The sequence below is a fragment of the Callionymus lyra genome, chromosome 8, assembly GCF_982586985.1.
Source record: "Callionymus lyra chromosome 8, fCalLyr1.hap1.1, whole genome shotgun sequence".
Classification (NCBI taxonomy): Eukaryota; Metazoa; Chordata; class Actinopteri; order Syngnathiformes; family Callionymidae; genus Callionymus; species Callionymus lyra.
The window spans coordinates 613,939-633,372 of record NC_141825.1 but is presented as its reverse complement, the minus strand read 5'-3'; the positions used below and the strand labels follow the sequence as shown (position 1 = coordinate 633,372).

General features: G+C 38.4%; 1 protein-coding gene across 1 annotated transcript in view; it reads right to left on the bottom strand.

The window, feature by feature from the left end:
- The window catches only part of grm8b (glutamate receptor, metabotropic 8b), a 161,188-nt gene that overhangs the window by 64,349 nt on the left and 77,405 nt on the right, over positions 1-19,434 (bottom strand). The window contains exons 4-6 of the mRNA XM_087796631.1: positions 14,070-14,205; positions 5,052-5,206; positions 4,841-4,978 (exon numbers count right to left, since the gene is read on the bottom strand). Coding sequence (XP_087652757.1) covers positions 4,841-4,978; positions 5,052-5,206; positions 14,070-14,205 — 429 coding nt within the window. The remainder of the gene's footprint in view (positions 1-4,840; positions 4,979-5,051; positions 5,207-14,069; positions 14,206-19,434) is intronic.

Genomic DNA, 19,434 nt, shown 5'->3' with positions numbered 1-19,434 from the left:
ATTTTAGGGATATTATAAAATGCAGCAAGGAGGGCATAGGAATAACTTTGGAAGAATTGTTAGACATGTTGGAAAGATAGTTTAGACATGGGGATATTCTGATATGCTACCCCTGATGGGACTTGCTGAAAGACACAGACCCTATTCATAAATATATATATATATGTATATATATATTTTTTTTAAAAATAAAAACCTTCACTTGCCACCTGAAAGCCCTGTTTTACAGCTGTGAGCTAACATCTTGATTTATCTTTGGTAAATAACACATTTATATTTCTTCCAAGCGAAGCGAATATTTAACAAACCTTCCTACAAAACTTGAAACAGAACAAAAACGTAGATTAAATATTAAATGTATTCAAACCAGACAAATAAACACAGCAGTTGCAAACTATTTTACTGATAAAATGTATGTAAACATGGCAAATTCCCTGATAACCAGAAGCAGCCAAAAGGCAGATTTTTTTTTTTTTTTCCTGCAGGTTCTAAAAAAAAACATGCGTGAGACACTTGATCACAGGATTTCAGCGTGCTGGAAGGTTAATAGGGTCTGTCATCTTTATCCCAACAACTCAAACACTCGACCTCTATGTCATTTATATTCATGACGGGGTTTCCGACTGCAAATTAACATTATAATCATTTCGGTGGCAAAGATCTCGACCTCCAGAGTATCAGTGACAAGCATGCAGTAATTAATCCTGCATTCACTTAATTACACTCAATCCAATAATGAATATTAACAAGTGTTTGTAATCACAAACAACAAAAGTGTTGTAGGAGCATATTCATCAGTGTCAGGTGAGATAAGTGTAGACCTACGAGAGAAATAACGATTTTAACTTTCAACAGTCAGCATCTCTTCTTGAAACATGTGTCTTGTGCCAAACAGCTGACAAAACCACTGTTGAGATTACAGTGTAAGGACTTGGATGTTGTCCAAAATACAAATAAAAAACGCCCAGTGTCCATATTTTTTAACTTTCCACTCTTGACAGCAAAGTTTGCTTGCTGATTTATAAGTCTCGGACTATTTCAACGCTTGTAGAAGAATTCAGAAACTACATGGCTTTTATTACCTGTAAACAACAAGATTGAAAAAAATACATTTTTAAAATAAATTATTATGTTCCTGGGTAAGACCTCAGGTTACTTGGCTCACTGACTTAATGTAATTTCATACGTTTTATACTAGTTAATACAATTTAATTCAACTGAGCAAAACTGATTAAATTCTTTTTTCTTTTTTTTTTCACACACTTTTTTTCTTTCTATAACTCTTATATTCATGGCCATTACTTTAGGGAGGCTTATAATAATTGGTTATTTTAAGTCACCTGGGGATTTTACATTTTCCTAACTTGTTTTTTGAGACAAGATGACAAAAGTATGATGTGCTTATTTTTCTATATTTAGGTTAGGTTAGGTAGAACTTATTACCTATTGAATTCATTTTGAATTTATTATTATTTTTATTATGAATTTATTTCAAGACAATACCACTGAAAAGTATGCCGTGAGTACAGAGGAATGATGATCAACTCCAGCTTGCATTGTGTATAAGTGTATACGTAAATAATTGTATTGAAACACCACTGAGAAAATACTGAGCTACTAGTTACTCATCACAAGTAATACATTTTTATCTTTAACTTCATTCCTATCTGTGAAAATCTTTGCTGTATGAAGTTGATGGCAAGAAAGCAGAAGTTCTCTTATTGACTTTATAAAAACAGAGCAAACGACCTTCAGGATTCAAGAAATGTGTTGGTTCACCACAAAAACTAAGATCCAACGCAGGGAATAAAATTTAAGTGGTTTTAACTGCTGTGTCACATTAAATAGCAACTAATGTGTTGATTTAAGTGTCTTTTAAATTGATCTTTGACCTCTACTTTGTACAAAACTCTCTTGATAAAGATATTATAAATGAAAATGCGTTTAAAGCCCACACACTGAAAACTCTTGTTTCTTCTCAAGCTAAAATTTCGTTTGCCATAACCACACCCCCTTTTGCTGTGATTGGTCAAGCATCAAGGTTTGTCGGCCGCGTCATCAATCCAGGAAGTCTTCACCACCGCAGGATGTGTAAGAAAAAAGCAGGAAGTTCTTCGCTGCTGCAGGAGGAGAGAAGGACCATTATTACATTACAATGGGCTATGCTCTCGTAAGCTCTTGTTCGCTGCGATTGCAGACGGGGGAAAACTTCATAAAGTAATAACTTTAAAACATCAAGTAAATCAGATTTGGAGAGTTGGGTTTTCACATTAGTTTCCCTTTAAAGTATATGTATTTTTGTGATCACGTCGTAAGGTCTAACTAATCCTGTTTTGCTTGAGCTATCACATTTGCTAGTATGGGAAGTCATTGTTACAGCATTTGTACTGGGATACAGGCAGCCAGTCAATGTATTCAGAGAAAGGGTATGGAGGTCCAGAATCCTGCAAACAGACGAGTAATGGGAGATGATTCGGCTACTAGCAGCTGCTCACAGTCCCACTTGTGGTTAGCGAGGACTGAAACTAGGAAACAACTGCTGCTTTGTATCCGTTACATCGCAAAATTAAAAATGTATGACCGATGCATAAAATGATGCCTTTAAACTGTGGTGATCATTTCATAATGTCTCTTCTGCTGCCATGACTCATGTATTTTAATCTCGGTTCAAATTGAGAGTTGCATGTTTTTGCTGTGGCACTGCTCACATTATCATTCCGTTAATTTGGATCGGTTGTGACACATTTATTCAAAATAAAAGACACTGCCAGTTTCAATAAAGTTTACAAACCTTCACATTCTTGACTCTCCACATAAAGCAAAGCACATGTTTGTTCAATCATCACAGATTAAGTGACATCACCACCATTAGTGGTCCCAGCCCAGCTACTTTAATATCAGCCCTTTATTTATAACATAACACCTTGGAGCAAGAGTCAAAGTGACGCCTACAAGTCTAGCAAATTCAGAAACTTATGTCCCAAACATAACTTTCATTAACTGTCATTGCACCACAGAGCACTCTCACTGTTCTCTTTTGATAGATGTCCCCCCCTGTATTAACAGAGTAAGCTACCAGAACCTTATATTCACCCGTCAACATCTGGGTGTCTCTCAATCTGCAATCACCCAACCGACATCTTTTTTTACAAAAGTCCCTCAAGCCCTTAACATGGAGAGGATATGGTTTACGTTGCACTTGCACTAGACTCAAAAAAATAAAAGAATAAAGAAGTTTTATTTAGATTGTTTTTATTTATTTAAAATAATTTGTATAGTGATTGTGGGAAGAAAGCGATGAAGCTTACCCTTTGAGTACTATTTTCTTACCTTACCTTTAAAGAGGAAAACAGGTATAAAATAATAAATAATAAATTGGAAAATCAATTGGAAAACATCTATGTGTGTTTGATAAATTGGTAAACTAGTAAATGGTCAACCAACTGATGATTCATTTCATTTACCTCCCTTTTGGTTAACAATCTGTTTTGGATATGTATAGGAAGAGACCCCTCAGACAGCCAGCATTAACTTCACACCAGTAGGTACAATGACCCCATTATTATATGTTGCTAGATTGACAAAGGAAAACCTCCGCCTGTCCACGTCTTTTATTAAATGTTTGTATTGAAAAAAGTCACAAGCATTAAAAGATAAATCTTATGATGATGTTGGTGTTTGGTCAACCTTCTCTCTGGCATCAAGTCTATCAAGGTCATGAGGTAAAGCATTCCATTGAACACAGCTCTGAATCAGCCTCCACCCTGAAAGCTTTATAAATCATTATCCAGCTGTAGTTGATTTCCTGAAAACCCAACATCAAAAAGTTGCATTAGAAAATCCAACAAATGTGGATAATAAAAAAAAAAGAGTAAAACCATGCATGGACAAAATAAGCCCCTCAGAAGAGCTACATCAGTAGAGTACTGTGCAGACAAACCACCATGTATTTTGTGGTTTGATTCTCCCTTAATATTATCTACTGGTGACATAACCACTTTTCACTTATGCGCAAGGTTCCGTTTCTCAACCTTTCTTCAAAGAGATAAAAATGTAAATGAGGCCTTAATTCCCAATGTTACCATGGCAAGAGATTCTAAGATGTATTATTTCTTATAAAATGTGCCAACAATTAATGCAAACGACCAAATGTTAGGTATGAATAAGACACACATTTCTGTGGTTACTTAGTTACAACACAAAACGCAGTCTTTAATTGACCTTCATGAACCTGGAGGTGGAGATTAAATGAACATAAAAATCCTTAAAGCTCTCCTTTAGACTATAATGAAGAAATATGTGACTGAGCCTTTTTAACACCACAAGGTACACACAGAAAGAATCTGTGTTTGGAGTCCCCTGGAAATTGCTAGCAGCTCTTGTCAGAAGAGCTGAGTCAGGAATTAACCAGATCACAGAGATGAGGTTCGTGACTGCAGGGAAACTGGGAGCAGAGAAACACTTCGGATTTACACAAGCAGATTCTGTTCGTAGCTTCAGGGAGACAATTATACTGCGTGAGAGTGTATGTGTGCATTTAGGGAGTTTCACATTTCTAAGAGGTATACAGTGTGAAAACGTATTACTTTCATTTCAGCAAAAATCATTTCAAACATTCCGTGCAATTTGCTGACAAACAAAATAGATTTTAAATACTTTTGTGTTTCATCGTGGATGTTTTGTTGAGGTATTGAAAATGTTTATGCGACTTGTTTATCATTTCTCATAAAAAGCTATTATTGGATGTAACAAAAATACCTTGACACAGATTTCTATTTAACAACCATATCATTTATATGATACAAAGAAAGACAAAGATACATTCAACATATTTTCCTACCTGTACACTTCTTTGGACTCCCTGGTCTCTTTCCATGCATCCCAAGCTTACAGACAAAGTTTTCCTCCCAGAACTCTGCGAACCAGACATTTCTGCGATTGTTGGACAGTGAGCGGCTTCTGAAGTAGCGGTCGAACGCTGACAAAAGATGACATTCTTTAGAAAAAGTAATAGTTTACTTAGAAGTTAGGACATGATGTTCAGTTCTTACCATCCACTGAAGCCCTTTTGGGCAGGATGGTGATAGCACCTTCAGCCTCTCGTTCTTGTTGGACCACGGGTGAGATTTTGGATCCCCAGCTGTCAGAGCCCACCCACAGGAAGTGACCTGTCAGGTTGTTTCGTTTGGCTGCATCCAGGATTCTCCTGCAGGATCAGAGAGAAGCGTATTTCAGTATCAAGCACGATCTAAACCATTAGATCAATCAGAGTTCACACGAACACTCCTGGACATGCATTCAAGGTATAACCTTCCTCTACTTAAACAATTACAACAGTAAATGGTCTATTAAACTACTTGCAACCTGATTCCATTTTTAAATCATATGTATTAAATGATAATTGGATTGGATTAAAATGAGATCAGATGAATAGAAATACAGATGAACCTGCTCATTTTTTACATCTCAAACTACCTACATGTAAAATGTGTTATTTAGTTAACAGAGAGTAGTATGACATTCATCACTCTCAACCAGGAAATTGATTGTGTGATGGATTTCAGCGGCTTGGCCTTTTTTCTCTTTGCTATATGAACTTATGAACCCTTTTGACAGAAAGTTGTTTTTTTACCTTTTAAGGTAAAATATAATGATAATATTATATGAATTATTTAATGTTTCAACCCTATTAAGATTTGTATTACAAAATTTTGTGTTTCCACATGCTTGGACAATTTATTTTGATGCCCAGACACACAAAGAAGTCAACACAATGTGCTTTTGTTGTAGGTTATAGAGGTTACAGAGGTCAGATCAATGGTAATTCACCTGCATTGTGTTAGCAATGGAGTTGGTGCTGGTCATCAGTGAGAGCACATAAATCCTGAGCTTCGACTTTACGTCAGACAGTATGTGAACAAAAACTCCCACACTGAGATGCCTATGACTACCCTGACCCTCCTAACATGGTCATCCCCTACAAACTCACTTGTAGTGTGTCTACCAATGGCTGCACCCACCCATGATCTCCTGGTAGACTTTCATCAGTATTGGATGAATACAAACAGTCAATGAAAGAGCCAATGAAAACTTCATGCTGATAAGACTTGATTATTATGATGACCCACAGGAAGTGCCCTGTCAGGACCTTCTGGCTGTCTTTATTGGTGGACATGGCATTTGAGCTCTTAAAACCTCAGAGTTAGTGAATATTTTGCAACATAGGCTATATTTTATCTTCTCAGATTCTTAGTAACTAATCTGTATTGTCTTGAACCATCTTGACCGGCTGTTTCACCGGCTGTGATAAGAGAGCTGTGCTGATATGGTCTGCAAATGCCCTCAGAGGTAGGTGAAGAAAGAGGAAGACAAAACAAGACCCCATTGCCCTGAGTTCTCAACTGAGCCGCCTCATTTCTGCACGACCCTACACCCCATCAGCAGACCGTTCACACTTCCAACTTTGGATAGGAGGTAAATAACTGTGAATTGCAGGACACTTAGCGTGCATCCAAGTGACCTTTGGAAACACAGCCAAAAAACTGCTTGACAGATGAAAAGTACACAAATGTAGAAAAGCTAATGCCATTGTGTAGCAGTGAATAACTGCACACTGTTCATTCTACCACGTATTCCCTTATCTGGGTCACCGGGGGCAGAAGTTATCCTAGCTATATAGGGCAAGAAACCCTGAACAGGAAGCCAGCGTGTCACATGGCAAACAAGGAATAACATCTATCCACACACACCTGCACACACAGGGATACATATTAGCTTCACAGGAAAATCATTTCAAGCTAAAAGCAAACCTACAACCTTTTTGTCCTTTACTTAAATATTTCTGCTGCCATTAAAATGTGTTGATTTTAGCTTTGTAATGTTGACAAATTGTATTTTAATGATTGTGTTCACCAAGGGAGTATTTCCATGTCAATGAAAAGCTTAATATTCCCTGTATATCTTAGAGAGTGAGGAACAGCAGCAGCTACAATTAACCTTGAGACAATCTTAAGAATAGCTGATATTACAACAACATAACACTCAACTAGAATGTGTAAACAAGGGAGGAGATATTTATTATGACAACCATTGAAAATGAAACTGAACCCTGAGAGACTCCTGCGTCATGAAAAAAGAAGAAAGAAAGCATTTTTTATCAGATCAAAAGATCCATGTCCTTGTTTTCTCTCCCACCACTGCGTTATCGCTGAGATTCCATTGATGATTAGCATCTGAGTTGAGATAAAAAGTTTCAAACTAATTTAACAACCAAATCTTGAAGTGACTTCGCTTAAAACCTTCTTGTTATATATTTATAGCCTCAAAACACATTCACATTAAATTCTTCACTTCAGTGGCTGGTTTTACGGGAATATTTCATGAGGTTCATATAAGTGATCTTCCTGCCTGAGTTTGAGTGTCAGATAATCAAGTAAATGGACTGACAAATGAGTGCAAATAAACCGTGTGTTTAACAAAGAGAGATTTAGATAATTGGACTTATTATCTGATTTCCATTCACGCTTGGTGATGGGCTGATTAAATACAACGTGTGCAATCGTGTGCAAATGAGATACGCGTGTGTTTCCTTTAGAAGTTAAAACACACGCACATAATGGAATTAGGAGGTGGAAAAATAATAATTTTCACTGCCTGGACACTTGAACTGTTGAACAGCTGGAATCAGAAATTTACAATCTATTTTATCACATCAGACTAATTTAGATCAAAATACTTTAGCATCATGCTAGTGACTATCAATATAATGGTTTCTTTTATGAGATTGTTTTATCTTTAAATCATTTGAGAAGAACAAGACGATTCTATTAAGCCTTTCATCTTTGGGTTACATTTCCTGATGCCATGATGTCGCTTTCATGTCCAAAATTAAGCTGTTTGCCCATTATAACAATCATCGCAGGAGGAAATGACTCGCTTTTTAAGCCTATTAAAAGTGGGAATAGTACTACTTGGTCATGCAAACATACAGTGGTCTTGCCCCTTAAACTCTTTTTTCTTCACCCAACCAGTAGTTTTTGACATTCTTTATTAATATTATTATGATAATAATAATTAGTATAAGTAGTAGTGCAAGCAGTAGTATCAGTAGGAGTAGTATTAGTAAGATTAGTAGTATTAGTAGTAGTAGGTTAGGTAGAACTTTTTTGATCCCTCAGGAGGTCTCCTTCTGGAAATTGTTTTTCCAATTAGACACAGCAATGCAGACGATAGTAGTAGTAGTAGTAGTAGTAGATAGTAGTAGTAGAAGAGGTAACAGTACTACTAGTAGTAGAGGTAAAAGTACTAGGAGTAGTAACAGTACTAGTAGTAGTAGTAGTATTTCATTTTTTGGATTATTATTTTATTTTGTTTTTGTTTTAATTATACAATTAAATATTTTTTTCTCTCTTTTTTGAATATATTTTTAGGTATCAATCTATTTTGGGTTTTTAACATGATGAACATTTCCTCTTTACTAGCTCAGGTTATTTTAGTTTATTCGTATGAGCTCTATGGTCTCTTATTCTTAGGTCCATTGTCTGTAGGAGAAACAGTTACCATCCCAAATGTGAAATATTGAGGTGTCAACATCGTGTTGTGGTGTTGTTTTGCTGCAGGAAGGACCGTTGCACTTCACATAGTAGATGGTTTCATGGGTAAACTCTGTTCCCTGTAAAACATAAGGCAACCTCTAAAGCTATCAGCCATAGAGTTACAGCTGCAGTGTAAATGGATCTTGAAATGGAGTATGACCTGAAGCATAGCACCAAACTTGAATGACTACAGAGTAGCAAAGTCTGTGTTTTGGAGTGGACAACACAATGCCCTGATCCAAATCATTTTTAAAATGTGCAGATAGAGCCAGTTTGCAAGCACTACACTTGTTGATAGGACAACAATTCCTGAAAATTTTCTGGACATATGGAAAGAAATAGAAAACATTTGACCCCAGCCATAAAGCTTAAACAAAATAGTATAAAATGTTAATTAATAATCTTTTTCTTTTTTTTTTTTTACAAAAATGTGGTTCAGCAGACAGGACCAAAACAGCAAATGTTTGCATACAATTAAAATATGAAAATATACTTTTCAGTTATTTTACCACCACGATGAGATTCTTATGGCTGAAATGAAATGGGCAAAACTGAAATATTTTATTTATTTCTATACTGTTCCCATATGTTGCAACTACACAAATAGCCTTCATGATAGAAGAGAGGAAAACATGATCGATTCAGTAGTGAAGGTCAGTCACTGGACTAAATGTATCGCAAAAGTAGTCAATTAACCCTTTCAGCACACTCCCTTTCATGAATGATCCTGTCCATCACGATTCATGAACAATTACAATAGCATAGAATCTCAAGCGAAGGTCACAGAGATGTCTTGATTGTCTCCTCTCCTAGTTATGTTCCCATGCTGACATTTCATGTAATGAGTCTTTTCTGTGACTTAACATTCATGTATTTTAGCAATTGTTCAACTTACTGCCATAAACAATAGAGCAACTTACAGCCTTTATATAAAAAGACAGTCCTAAGATGTATAATACTGTACAATATAAATAACTGACTTTATTTACAGCGTACTCGTAACTCTTCCGCATGTTCTCTGGTCGCTATGGTAACGTGTAAATATACCTTAAAATTAAATGATACAGGTAAAATACCGATGCACCATGGAACCAGTATAAAGTACATTACATGTTTTTTCTCACCATAACAGAAGAAGAAGAGAATCCAGTAACTTGCGACTCGGATAATTTAAAATAGCAGAGGTTATGCAATTTTTTTTCCTTTCTCTGCGGTAAGGTACCTAATGACCCACGGACCGGTAGTTGGGGACCCCTGCTCTTAACTATTTATGTATAAAAGAAAATAATAATAATTAAAGTTAATGTGTATTTTGATTGTTCAGGTTCTTCTGCAGTGTTCAATAACAATAACACAATTGACATTGATTGTTGGCACCCTTTGTTTCTGTATGTATTAATGACCTTTCGACCCTATTATCTTGACCACCCTCTCTTCATATTTCATATTGTCAATTGATCAACTCACAATTGGTCACAATTGGTGTAACTTTTGGTGTTTTGTCTAGCTTCTAGCTAATACTGCTTATCTGAAACACGTGACTGCTTGCACGTGTACGTTTATTGATATCTTGTTCCTGTTTTTGTCTGTTCTTGTACTCTCAATTTCTGATCTTGTGGTGTTGTGTTTGCGCAGATGCCCCCTGCTGGTTTTCTATTTGCTTACTTCCTAATTTACTATTGTTCTGACTCAATTAGTGTAATTATTAAATTAAATCAATTAAATGTATCTAATTAGATCAGTATTAATTTTTTTTTCTTCATTTTTCTATTATTACATGTAAATTACATTTTATTATTTTAACAATTATTCATAAATTTACTATTGTTTTTATTATTAGTAGACAATTGTTGATTCGATTTTTGTGTGTTGAATTTTTGAAGAAATATTAAGTTATCATATCTTAGTCATTGGTTGTTTTTCCTTCATTTTAAGTTCATTTTTTGGTTCCAACAAGGACAAGGAAAAGGACAAGGGCAGACATCTGCGTAAGTCAACTGATAAACAGATTCTCTCTAGACGACATCAAACTGTGGTAACTTTACACAACCACCACGTAGCACGGCCATCTTAAAAAAGCTGTAATGACCAGAGGCGTTTACCTGAATATTCATACTATAAAAGATCTGCCATTTCGTTAGAACTTTGCGCTTGGCACTCAAAGGAGTCTCTGTGATAGATCTCTGCTTTGCCAAGGCACATGAATCATGTAAGTGTGACTTTTGCATATTTCACTAAAAGAGCATTTTCTCTTGAACTCTTTCCTGTGTCTGTGTCCTTCTTAACACCACCATGTATCGAGACTGGGATAGGTTTGTTTTCAACCTTCACACCTCAAAACAATTTTTCATTTTTTCATTTTTATACGTTAACTTCCATCTAAGTAAAAATTAATTGAAGGTCCTTAACAGACAAGCTGTTTCTAAATCTTTCTGTTCTGAAACGGATTCTGCAGAACCTTCTGCCAGACGTCAGGAGAGAGAACAGTCCCTAGAGGAGGTGGATGGGTTCGGACAGAATTCTGTGGGGCCTGTTCAGACAGCATGTTTTTACAACGTCCTGGAAGGGGGGAGTAGTGTCCCAATGATCTTCTCCGCGGTCCTCACCACTCACTTCCAGTCGGAGGCCTTGCAGTTCCTCGACCAGATGGAGATGCTGCTGGCCAGTAGGCTCTCGATGGTCCCTCTCTAGAAGGTGTAGAGGATGGGAGAGGGGAGAGACACCTTTCTCATCCGTCTCAGGAAGTGCAGGCGCTGCTGGGCTTTCTTCACCAGGGAGGTAGTGTGAGGTGTCTAGCTGAGATCATCTGTGATCCACCGCTAGGAACTTTGTGGTGCTGACGACCTCCACCGTTGTGCCGGAGTGGTGCACGGCTGGGTCGGGATCTTGTGAAGTCAATGATGATCTATTTAGTTTTGTCGACGTTCAGAATCAGGTTGTTCACCTCACACCAGTCCACCAGATGTTGCACCTCTTCTCTGTACGCTAGGTCGTTTTAGTCCTGAATGAGGCCCACGGCTGTTGTTGTTGATGCCCTGCCACAGTTGTTTGGTGTTGCTTTAGTCGGAATTATATACACAGTATGTGTATATAATATTTTCTGAAACAACTTAGATGTCAGAAGACTGTATGAATTCATTTTATTCAACCAGTATGAAAGTAGCATTTTCAGGAACTTTGAATTACCATCAAATGTTTATAGTCACTTTTTTCCCCATGCTTACAGATTTCACGAAAATAACTGTTTTACCAACCTCTCCAAAAACTATTCACCACGTGAACAGTCTTCTACCAACACCAGCATCACCTAATGGAGTTGAACTGCGACAAGTTTTGATTCACTGCAACAGAGAAGTCCTCTGTGATGGAATTGTGCTTTAGAGAAGTACATCTCACTGAAGGACCTGGTTATTCTTCCTTGGTCCTGGCCACTATAGACTGGTAGAACATGCAGAGTTTCCTGCAGATGATAAATGATCGGAGCCTCCTCAGAAAGTACAGTCTATTCGGAACTTTCTTATATATATGGTCAGTGTTGCAGGACCAGTCCCGTTTACTGTCCAGCCACACGCCGAGGTAATTATAGTTGTCAAGACAAGTATATACCTGGACTGAGATGAGTGGTTGTGTGGCGCTGAGGGAGGCAGAGGAAGGTGGGACAGGTTCTGAAGCAGGCTGCAGTGAGGGTGAGTTGGCCTGCTCAAACCTGTTGAAAAAGTTTTCTCTTATTTGTTCCCTACTCAGCTTCTCCTCCAACCTCCTCCTGTAGGTGTCCTTTGCCTCCCTCAAGCATAGCTTTACTTTCTACTGTGCTGACCTCATGGCGTCTCTGTCCCTGCTCTTGAAAGACTCCTTCTTACTGTTAAGGACATCCTTGACTTCCTTTGTTACCCACGGTTTATTATTAGGGTAACAGCGGACAGTCTTACCCGGGGCGACAACATCTAAGCAGAAATTTAGATAATCCCTTAGACAGTGTGTCTGAGCCTCGATGTCCTCACTATGAGACTTCAGGAGCACATTCCAGTCTGTGGTGTCAAAGCAGTCTCTGATGGCGTCCTCCACAGCTGGTGTCCATTTTTGGATTGTCCTAGCGGTCACAGTATGTCTCTGTACCAGAGGAGTGTACTGTGACTGAAGGTGGACCATGTTATGATCGAACCTTCCAAGTTGAGGAAGAGGTTTGACTCTGTACGCATATTTCAAGTCGGAATAAAGAAGGTCAATTATCCTGAGTTATTCCTGGTGAGACAACCCACCGCCTTGTAGAAAGTAGGCAGTGTAGAGTCCAGGTTGGTGTGGTTAAAATCCCCAGAGATGATAATAAAAGCCTCAGGATGCTGATTCTGAAGTCTAGCTGTCATTGTGTGAATCTTCTCACAGGCAGATGGTGCCGCAGCATAAGGTGGAATGTAAACACACAGCGCGTTCATGCCAACAGTTCTAAATCCTGACAACACAAGACTTTTTATCACCAGGGCTACACCAGCGTTTATTCACATACATGATGAGCCCTCCTCCTCTGCACTTCCCGCAAGCATGTCTGTCTCTGTCGGCTCTTACGATGGTGAAGCCCAGCAGGTCCACGTTAGCGCCCAGATTCAGCTGAGTGAGCCATGTCTCTGTGAAGATCAACAAGCTGCTCTCTCGGCAGATTCGCTGGTTGTTGAGAGCAGACAGCTCGTCAATCTTGTTTGTCAATGAATTTACTTTTCCCATCGTGATCGTGGGGATCGATGGTCTGTGACGTCTTCGAGAGTCCGTTAGCTTAGCCTTTATTCTATTGCCGGCTCTACATCCACGATAGCGGCACTGAACTTCCATCGGGATATTGTGACGATCCGGAGCCCGTGCCATTGACTTCAGTGACTACAAATTCTCTCTTGAGTAAACATGACGATGCTCTCCATGTTTAAAAGTATCCAGCGAAAAAAATTATAATAAAAATTATTGATCGTTGCTGCATGGCTACTGGAGAGGCTGTCGCTCTCGTCCGCGCCTTGTGGCGACTACTAATATGACTAGCCATCATGAAAAGCATTACATGGTGGTATACAACCATATCTGGACAAGCAATGATCCCTATTTATTTGAGAAATGACGTCTGTTAAACATGTTTAAAAAGAGATGAAAGCATTTGCACAGATGTGAAAGTAGTCGACAGAAAAAGTTTGTGAAAAGGGAGAAGGAAAAAGTGATAAGGTTAAGCAACATTTCACTTTATCGCTTTAAGGTACTAAATAGACCGTCAACAACCGTTAACAAACATAAAATGTAAGAAACTGTTCACAATGACAACATTTTCAGTGCAGTAAGACGATGCAGTGCAGGTACCTAAAGAATACAATTTAGTATTTTTAATAAAATACTCACAGATCAGGTATTAGAAATCTGATCTGTTATCAAAGGTTTTTACAAATCCAAAAACACAACATCCAATACGGACGCTGCACCACAACTCATTTATCTTCGTACCTGATGTCGTCCTCATTGGCGAACATGATGACTGCACGTGCATTGGGAGTTTCAACCAGTCGCAGCACAATCTTGTCAAACTCCCCGGGTCTCGGCTCACGAGGAATCTTCAGTGACTGTGCAATACAGACCCCTCCTGGAAGACGGAAAAAGAGACTGATGCAGTCACCGTGCTGAAGCAAATATCAATGCATTTCACTGAAGTTAACAGTTTCTAGTGCATCACTTACCTGACTGTAAGAGTTTAAACAAAATATATAACAAAGGTCACTTTCTGATTTGGGAGAAGAAAGGGTTTTCTTGCCACTGCTTGCCCTTTCTAATCTGACTGTAGTTTAAAGGTGACGCCTGCGAGGTTGTGAAGTTTAATTTCAAATGACATATTGCTTCTGAAGTCTCTTAAATGGCTTCCGTTATAGGAAGGACTGAAGTTCATCATAAACGCTAAGCTGTGCAGTTTTTTGACTCATGCCTTGACATGTTATTATGAATCCTGCCCGTGTTAATCAAACTCCCTTGATCATCTTAATTAACTTCTACTCGCACAAAATCTCTATCTCATAATCTGTCGCTGTATCTATGCCACTGTTTATCTGCTGTATTATTACCTTGGTGTCCATCCGTGTAACTCTGCAGTAATTATCTTTATTGTTTATTCTCTTTGTATCCAGACATTTAATCGGCAAGACAATTAAACTTTTATCTCCAGATGCCACACGATCGGAGACTTAAAAGGTCGAGGGGTTTAATTTAAGCCACTGGAGACGTGAGGATCTAATTACCACCAGTAACTCACTGATGGTATGATACGAGTGAGTCGTTGATGTTGAGCCTTCTTTCTCATGCAGAGGTGAATGTAGACTCTCTTCTAGTATTAACTAAAATTACATTTGAATTATTGAATGACAAAATGGTAAAACTAGAAAGGGGTAGCTAGAAATAAAATGTGTATTCCCCTCAAAACTGCTGAAGTGTTTTCAGAGAATCACATACTTGGAGATCATTATCTGGCAAAATGTAACTAATATTCCGGCATCAAAGTAGAGCAAGTGCACGCAGTCAAGGCGTTCAACATTCAACAATCCAGCACTTAATGAGGCATAGTTACCCAATTTATCTAGTACCTGATAACCAGCACTAATCAAAAATCCATCTATTGTACAGCAGCCGATGTAGCAGACATGCCCCCATTAATCCAGCATGTCTGCATTGATTACACCTGAAGTCAATATTGTTGCTAATATTTTGTACTTCCTGAAATACCAGGTTTTTCCTTGGTGTAAAAGATGAAGTTACCCAAGTAACTCCAACATTTAAAAACAGAGGCGGATAAGAGAGAAAATTCAGGTATATTACAATTGAAGATTATCCCTAATTAATATGTCTTAAATATGTTTAAAACAAAAGATCCATTAAAAATAATGGAAATATTTCTTACTGAGTATTCAATTCAATTCAATTCAATTCAATTTTATTTAAAGTGTCTTATCATAACAAAGTTATCTCAAGACACTATACAGTTGAAATAAGACTACAGTTGATTAAGGAAAAATAGATCCCAGCAATTCAACAAAGAGCAAGAAACAAAACACTGTACAGTGAGCTGTACAGTGAGCAATGGCGATGGAAGGTATGTACCTACCTAGTATGTAATACTTCAACAAAATTGGACACATTTTAATTTAATGTTCGTCTTCTTTCCCATTCCTTGACCTGATCGAGTTGCTCTCCCCATAACCATCACTGAAAAGTTCAATAGATCACATGCACATTTTCAAGTGATTTTGTCGAGCAGTCATCATTTGTATTATTGTCAACAATTTAGTAATCCAGCCAGGATGTCATCAATAGTCAAAATCTACCTGAACTGCATTGAATCATTTGTCATTCATCAATGGTATCTAGCACACAAACAATCTGTAATCCAAACCAGTTTCTTTCACTTACCCAACTCAGTTAAGTCATTTATCAGTCTCTTCCTCAGACTGTCAGATGAAGATACGATGCCTAGAGCCAATAGTGGCAATACGTTTTTTCTGCTTGTTCATGTTTTAAAAGTTTTAAAAGTTTCTCAAACTCATGAAACTTATTTTGCGCTGTGCTCCAGCAAGCTTTGCATTAGACCTTAACAGTTTTATCATGTTGAATGATGTGAGAGGGAATGAGGAAGTAGAGCAGCAGCGATGAGGAGGATGATGAGAGCAACGAGGAGGACGACCGTGGAAACAGTGAAACTTATTGAAACCACTCAAGCTTGAGCATTGTAAAAGTTCACTCTCGACCTTCTCCGTGGAGTTATGAAACCAATCCTTTCAAAAGTTGCAGCCGGTGGAACGTTAAGTCACATCTTTGCCCTTCATCTGTGGGCACAGTTTGATCAGGTGGCACTTGAGTTTGAACGTGTTTTTTTCATCTGAAATGAAAAGAGCGTTGAATTTATGGATCAACTGCTCCACTTTTACAAGCCAAAGAAGTAGTATTATTGAATTATAAAATGTGTCCCAAGATGACAGCATGTTTAATAGGTACAGTAACTGCAGGTTTCATATCATCACTGCAGAAATGGACATCCTAGATAACACTTCCAATTAAAACAAAGTTCAGGGCTGACATAATTTAATATAATTTAATTATAATAATAAATAATAACACACACAGGCGCTTTACATGAAGAAGAATAAACATACACGCAATTTCAAAACAGAAGGACAGGGAAGACTATAAGGGAAGGCCGTTTTAAACAGGTGAGTTTTGAGGAGTGATTTGAAAGTCTGGAGTAAGTCAGAGTTCCTGATGGGTTGAGGGAGTGAGTTCCACCGTGTGTGGGCGGAAGCAGAGAAGGCTCGGTCCCCCAGGGTTTCGTTCTTTGTCCTAAGGGGAGTGAGGAGGATGGCATCGGAGGATCTGAGGCGATGGGTTGGACAGTGGAGGTGGAGGAGGTTGGGGAGATATAAGGGGGGCAGAATATTGAGGGACTTGTAGGTGATGAGGAGAACCTTGTATTGTATCTGAAGTATGATAGTAAGCTAGTGGAGTTCCTTGAGGACAGGGGTGATGTGGTCTCTTAAGTGGATGTGGGTGAGCAGACGGGCAGCAGAGTTCTGGATATATTGTACTTTGTGGAGGTGGGAGGAGGGGAGGCTGTAGAGGAGGTTATTGCAGTAGTCGAGTCTAGAGGTAACAAAGGCGTGGATGAGGATTTCAGCAGTGGATTCTAAAAGAGAGGGAGGGAGACGGGCAATATTGCGAAGGTGAAAGAATGAAGTTGTGGTTATATGGTTTATGTGAGGTCTGAATGAGAGGGTGGAGTCGAGGATAACGCAGAGATTGCGTATGGAGGCGGAGGGAGTGACTGGGTTGCCATCGATGGTGAGGGAGATGTGCTGGGTAAGAGGAGAGATTTGGGAGTGGGAGGAGGAGCTTGGTTTTGTTGCTGTTGAGTTTTAGGAAATGGTGGTCCATCAAGGTTTTTTTTTTAGAAAAGCAGTGTGTGATGGTGTGAGGGTGAATGGGGTTATTGATTTAGTAGAGATGTATACCTGTGTGTCGTCAGCGTAGAAGTGGAAATTAAGTCCATGATGGCGGACGATGTGACAGAGGGGGAGCATGTAGATTATAAAGAGGGGGGGCAGAGTACTGAACCTTGGGGGACACCAGTTGAGATAGGGAGGGGGATGAATTTGGAGTTGTTAGTGGAAACATAAGGGTGGTGGTAACGGCGGTAGGAGAACCAGGAATGTGCTGTGCTGGAGAGGCCCATGATTTGGAGCCGGAGAAGGAGGTTGCTGTGGTCGATGGTGACAAATGCTGCGCAGGTGCTCTCCAATCTCTCATAAGGTCCCAAGATGCACTGCAACAGTCCAAACTCGCAGTAGAAAAGTCTTGGGATAGATATGTGACCTTTTTCCTTGTTTTCCCCGGATGAGCCACCCTGATCTATATTCAAATCACCTCCATAATTAATTTCGTTACAAGATTTTTTAAGCTTTACACCCTATAAACCTGAGCTGACTCTGTGTCTCAGTGCCGTGTCAAGCTGCCAGCTCACAGTGAAGACTTTCCCATCTTTCAAGATTTTGCTTCAAAGAAGAATGTCTTGTTACTTGTTTACTGCCTTCTCTGCTTGTTATTGTGAACTTTTTCAAGGCTCAATTCGAGTGTCCACACATTTATAGTTGCTTTCATGTGCTATTCATCCAGAAACAGAGAAAGGCAGTTTCGCTCCCTGTTTAGATTTAACGGTGCCCAAATACACATCCGCTTGACCCCTGGCATTCTTTTCTCTGGCATCTGGAGAGTTTCCGGAGAGAACCTATCAATTAGTTGTTCTATTTCTTCTTCTTTGGTGCAGGACTCTAATTTCCCTGCAGACTTCAGATATGAAAGTCACTGTTTTCTAGCTGCTTCATTAAAACCGCTAGTTCATCTCCGCTACTACAAAAACTCTTGAAGTTTTGATACTGGTCGGCAGCTTAGCCCCTGGGACAGATAAACGAGGCTGGTGGTGGGGTTTTGAAGATTAACTTTGTATCTCAGACTCGATGTAAAGCACAGCATCAGATGCAACAACCAACGTAAATCAGACAGAAAGATGTTGAGACTTAATTGGCTCTGACAAAGATATTTTTTTCATCCTACTTTAGTGAGATGTAGTAAATATTCATCTGATTTTACTTTGGAAACCTTGAAGTGAAATATGACTCTGTACTCAAAAGCCTGCCTGTCTGAAAAATGTATTGTTTTTTAAAGAATAGTGAAAGAGACATGTAGATGTAAAAATACTAAATTGTATTTAATTCAAAAAAAAGTTAAAATCTATAGATAAGATTAGAATTTAATTTGAAATCCAATCATTTGATTAAATGTAATATGATACAATGCAGTTAATCCATCTGGGTGTGTTTCAGATATCAATAATAATAGAGAACATTGAGAAAGAAGTGCTTCAAAAGAAGGTGGTTTAACACCACAATAGCATACGTGCAAATGACGAAAACATATCCTTCGTCACCTTCATCGTTTCTCTCCATGACGTCTTAAAGGTGAGTGCTGAAATAAGTCATGTTGCCACCACAGCCATATTTTGTAGCAGAGCTTAAATCAACCATTTTCATTGCTTTACAACCAGACATTGACCGGGCTAAAATACATTGAGACCGATAAAGAGACCCACCAACCCATGTATTAATCTTTGAAATGTAAATCGATTTATGATTTTTAACGTTAAATCTCAACACTTTTAGTTAATCTTTTTTTTTTTTTCTTTTTTTTAATGATTTTCTTTTTCAATAATTGATTTATTTTATTTTCATAAAACTCAATTTGTGTGACACAGCCTACTTCCATCATTGCATGCATGAAGGTG